The sequence below is a fragment of the Labrus mixtus genome, chromosome 1, assembly GCF_963584025.1.
Source record: "Labrus mixtus chromosome 1, fLabMix1.1, whole genome shotgun sequence".
NCBI classification, from domain to species: Eukaryota; Metazoa; Chordata; class Actinopteri; order Labriformes; family Labridae; genus Labrus; species Labrus mixtus.
In genome coordinates, this window is record NC_083612.1 from 5706419 (window position 1) to 5711855 (window position 5437).

Sequence of the window (5437 nt, forward strand, 5' to 3'; positions counted from 1 at the left end):
ATTTTAAAGACGTTAATTCACAAGATTGTGGTTGAAAATAAATGATATTTAAGTTACGATTTTATAAGATTTAATTTGTGAACAAGGCTGAAAATTAAGAGATTAAAGTTGTGAATTAACTAGATTAAGGTAAAAAATTAAGAGATTAAATGCGTAATATTATGTATTTAAAATCGCAAAGCTACGAGAATAAGGTCATAAATTACGAGATTGAAGTTGAAAATGTATGAGATAAAATTCTTAATTTTACATGCTTAAGGTCAAGACTGTTAGATTAAAGTCGTAATTTTAAGACAATAAAATCGCAAATGAGGTTGAAAATGTATGACATTAACATTTTGTAATTTTACGATTTTAAATCTCATCGTGAATAAGGTCGAAAAGTTAAGACATTACATTAACACATCATTTTATATGTTATGAGAATAATGTAAAACATTTACATTCCTAATTTAACGAGCTAAAAGTCAAAAATGTTTTATATTAACAATGTAATTTGACAAAATAAAAGTCGTGAATAAACGAGATTTAGGTCAAGAAGTTATCAAATTTAATTTGTGATTTGAGGTCATTAACGTAAAAAATAATTTTTCGATATCAAAGACGAGAATTTACAAGATTAATGTCGTAATTAAGGTCCGGTAATGAAAATTTTAATTATACAAGAATAAGATAACAGATTAAAGTTGAAAATGTACGATGATGTCGTGAATAACGCCGAAAAGTCGTTATTTTACGTATTGAAAACTGTAAATGTACAAGAATCAGAAATGTTTTATGAATCAATTAGATATTTAAGACGGTCCCTCAGGGCTGTACATTTATGTATTTGAGTTGTTAAAATTGTTCAATTCTTTATTTTTGTGTGAAATAAATCAACTCTGGCTGATCTCTGAACGAAACAAAGGAAAGTGACAAACAGCCGTTAGCTGAGCTACATTAGCATGTAGCGCTAAGTACCGCTGTGCTCAAATACAGCCTCAAAGAACTGTTAGCATAGCATCTTATTTAACAAGTTATTAATCTGTCTGTGTGTGTGTGTGTGTGTGTGTGTGTCAGCTCAGAAGACAGTCCTGATCGTTTACGCCCACCAGAGTCCGGGTTCGTTTAACGCGGCGGTGCGTGACGCGGCGATGGAGGAGCTGAAGGAGCAGGGATACAGCGTCCTCGTGTCCGACCTGTACGCCATGAACTTCAGAGCCAACGCCACGCAGGATGACATCATCGGTGACATCACTATCTCTCTCATGTTTATTAATCAGTGTGTTTAATCAGGGAGCAGGACTCTAAAAGTGTGAGTGGACTTTAAGCTAATGAGTAATCCAGCGAGGATTTGAGAGTCACTCGGTTACGTAGAGGATCAATCTGGATTTATTCTCTTGTTTTCTTAAAGCGATCAAACCCAATTCAAAGACGCTAATCGCCTTTGTACTGTTCCTCTCAGCTCCGTCAGCTTCTCAGAAGATCGTGAACTTTATTTTAACAGCTTCTCACGGAAACTGTTTGAAATGTTCGGGACTATTTACAGCGGCGGATTAATACACGTTTGTTAGTCCCAGCTGGGGGAGTGACTTTTGCAGAGGTGGCCTGAAGTGTGATAGGCTGCATCGTTATGGGTGACATCATCGTTTCATGAAGCCGAGTGGTGTTTTGTAACTGGTCTTCTGTCCTAGCCATCGACTGGCCAAAACTGGTCACTTTCTGTCAGCACCTCTGGTCACTTCCTGTCAGCACCTCTGGTCACTTCCTGTCAGCACCTGTGTGTCTGTTCAGACTTAAAGGGATACTTCACCCGTTGAAACATGAATCTGACATTGGGTCATATATGTAGAAATGTGAAATACATTTTGAAGTTGGTGCCTTCTTGGCTGAGAAAAGGCAACTGATTCAGAGATTTCTTCAAGAAGGAAATGACAGAAAACAGACTCTATGTCTGTGTCCATAGACAAACAGTGAGAGCACCGACACCACCAGTCCGCCCCGGCTCGAGCCGGCCCGGGCTCCTCGTCCTCACCGCTGCCGACAGCTATATTATATCTCGCTGCTATATTTATATTTTTTTGCCATTATCAGTTTTCTCCACAGAGAATGCCTGTTAGCATAGCTTCCAAGCAATATGGCAGACGTTAAGTTTCGATTCTGGGAGTGAGTTCCCGCCCACTGATCTGTGATTGACAGATTGGAAGCTCCTTGTCAGACTTAGAAATACAAAGATTTCCCATCTCAGTGGAAAATGAGGGCGGGATGCACGACCATTCAAAAATACAACCATGTTTCTAATGATACAAAGCTTAATGCAAATGAGTGAAGTATCCCTTTAAAGCTGTTTGTTTGCACTTCCTGTCGTTGTTTCCTCTCTCTCTCTCTCTCTCTCTCTCTCTCTCTCTCTCTCTCTCTCCTTGCTTGTATTGTGCTTACTCTCTGATTTTTGTCAAAGTGTCTGATACATGAATTGTAGATTTTGTATTTGAGGTGGTTCAGGGCTGATTTCGGATCCTTCTGATCGCCTCCTGTTGGAGGTTTTTCGGGGCACATCCAGCTTGGAGGAGATCCCGGGGTAGACCCAGAGCTCTCTTTAGGGATTACATATCCCATCTGGGACGCCTCAGAATCTCCCAGGAGGAGCTGGAAAACGCTGCTGGAGAGAGGGACGTCTGGGTCGGCTTGCTTAGCCTGCTGCCACTGAGACCCGACCCCGAGTGTGAGGGAAAGCTCTGCACACAGCGCCCATCCTTTAAAAGGTGTTTGTTGCACCAAGTTAGAGAGGTAACTGTGATTCGTTAATAAACAGAAGGCTGCTGTTAAAGAAGTATTTCAGTTCAGAGTACGTATCAGGTTGTGATCCATGCAGAGGAAAAACAAGATTATTTATGAAATATAAAAATATGGAGCGTGGTCCTTTGAGTTAACCTGGTGTGTTATGTTCAGGTGACCTCAAGAATCCGGAGCTCTTCCAGTACGGAGAGGAGACGATGCACGCCTGGATGGAGGGTCACCTCAGTGAAGACATCGCCGCCGAGCAGAAGAAAGTGGAGGCGGCAGAGCTGATCATCTTCCAGGTCAGAGGTCACAATCATAGCATCACTTTTTACTTTTTTTTTTAAGGTTTATTTTTGGGCTTTTTGTGCCTTTAATGGAGAGATAGGACAGTGGATAGAGTCGGAAATCAGGGAGAGAGAGAGAGAGGGGAATGACATGCAGGAAGGGAGCCACAGGTGGGATTTGAACCTGGGCCGCCTGCTTTGAAGACTACAGCCTCCATACATGGGGCGCACGCACTAACCACTGCGCCACCAGCGCCCCAATCAGAGCATCACTTTTATCTGCAAAGAGCTTCAGTTCGTCCAGAGCTCAGTCACGGAAAACTAAACTCTGCACAAAATATGCCTCTGTTTAAATGTTCTGATTCCATGTGATATGTATGTGTGTGTGTGTGTGTGTGTGTGTGTGTGTGTGTGTGTGTGTGTGTGTGTGTGTGTGTGTGTAGTTTCCTCTGTACTGGTTCAGTGTTCCTGCCATCATGAAGGGCTGGATTGATCGAGTCCTGACTCAGGGCTTCGCTTTCTCCCTCGAGAAGATGTACAACAACGGGATATTCAAGGTCTGTTATGTTTCATAATAAACAAAACCTGTTGGTTCTCCTTGAATTTTACTGCTGTCAAACTCCACCATACACCTCTACTGACAGCGTCCCAGAAGGGGGCGGGGCCGTCCCCAGGTGGTGTCAGGGTAACAGTTAGAGAGGGAGGGGATCACATTTTTTAACAAAAACATGTCTGACACATGTTTGAGCCTCTGAGCAAAACAGGAAGTGGAGAAGGAAGTGCCGTCCTGTCAGGTGTTGAAAAATGAAGCGGTTCAAAATCCTGCAGTTCCTCGAGTGTCCACTAGAGGCTGGCTGCAGAAACACAGGAAGTCACATACACACCCATTCAAAAAAGCCTGTTTTTACAGCAGAGATTAACATGTTTACAGCCTGGTTCAAAAAACCAAACAGGTCTGATTAGTTCATGTCTCGATCGACACACACTGTACGGGGGGTGAATGTTTTGATGACTCATCAGTTTTGATTTGATGAAGGATAAGAGTCATTCACAATAAGGCGTGTAGCTGACCTGATTGACAGGTGGGTGCGGTGTAACGGTTTGTCAGGAGGCTTAAAACCCGCCTCAGCTCCAGCTCTCAGCCTGTCGTTAGGTTGACTGAAAGTTAGACTGAGACCTCTGAGAACACAGAGCTCAGAACAACAAACCCAGAGGAAGTCTGACTTCACTCTCTTTAGGAAGTCATTACTCACTGATTAGTTGGAATATATTTGGTATCATATTTAAAATGTTGCACAGCGTGCCTTTAACCGCAGTTAAATCACTAATAATGAAAAATCCGTCTGATATGAACTCTTGATCGCTCTCTTGTTAACTTTCTCTCTTGCTCTCTCTCTTGCTCTCTCTCTCTCGTCTTCACGATATGTTTCCTCATACTGATGAAAAACGTTTTATTTTCTGTCTCATTGAAGGATAAGAAAGCAATGTTGTCTTTCACTACGGGAGCCACGCAGACGATGTTCAGACCCGACGGCATCAACGGAGACATCAACGTCACGCTGTGGCCGCTTCAGGTCAGCAACAGAATACGTGGATAAAAACCAGCACGCCTAAATATGATGACTGAGAATTAAAGATAACGATTTAAAGGGAAGTCATCCTTGTTTTTTTTGTTTTTTTTTGTCTCTGTTGTTTTCCCCCTGTCAGAACGGGACGCTGCATTTCTGCGGCTTTCAGGTTCTGGCTCCTCAGATCTTCTGGAGTCCGACTCACTGCCCTCCCTCCGTGCGAACCGCCATGTTGGACGGGTGGCGAGCGCGGCTGAAAGGCCTGCTGGGAGAGAAACCTTTGACCTTCGCCCCCTGTGAGCTCTTTGACCTCAGCTTTCAGGGGGGGTTCCTGCTGTGGCCGAAGGTGAGGGAGGAGAGAGAGTCGCAGCCGTACGGCCTCACCACGGGACACCACCTGGGCAAACCGCTGCCCCCCGACAACCAGATCACCGCTCAGTCCGCCGTAGAAAGTAGTGCCAATGCAGACTGCAGGAAGTAGGACCGTCCCATCCATCATGTGCCTGTAAACCTGCTCACTTTTATACTGAAATATAAGGTTTTATGTTTACTGAAACTAAATAAAACTTTACCTGCTGCCCTGTTTCTCTCCCTCTCTGCTCCTCTGGTCTCCCTCCTCCCTCTGCCTGCTGCACAACTCCATGACACTAACGACCCATTCAAAGATTTAAACTAAAGGAGCAGTATGTAACTCTGACCCCTAGTGTTTAAAATGGGTACTGCAGTCCAAATTCTAAACATTGTAGAGAGCTGTCTCCCCCCCCCCCCCCTCCTCTATAGAGTTGATGCTCACTCAGGTCACCATGTGGTGGACACTGAAGCTTC

At 43.6% G+C, this 5437-nt stretch overlaps 1 protein-coding gene across 2 annotated transcripts in view; it reads left to right on the forward strand.

Annotated features, from left to right (window-relative positions):
* nqo1 (NAD(P)H dehydrogenase, quinone 1) overlaps positions 1-5189 on the forward strand; it is a 6309-nt gene extending 1120 nt beyond the window's left edge. Inside the window, exons 2-6 of one of the 2 annotated variants that reach the window (XM_061039635.1) lie at positions 1060-1227; positions 2929-3059; positions 3488-3601; positions 4517-4618; positions 4752-5189. In XM_061039635.1, the coding sequence (XP_060895618.1) occupies positions 1060-1227; positions 2929-3059; positions 3488-3601; positions 4517-4618; positions 4752-5093 (857 nt within the window). In that variant the 3' untranslated portion in view covers positions 5094-5189. The remainder of the gene's footprint in view (positions 1-1059; positions 1228-2928; positions 3060-3487; positions 3602-4516; positions 4619-4751) is intronic. The other variant, XM_061039718.1, reaches the window with a different exon arrangement.
* The last annotated feature ends 248 nt before the right edge of the window (positions 5190-5437 follow it).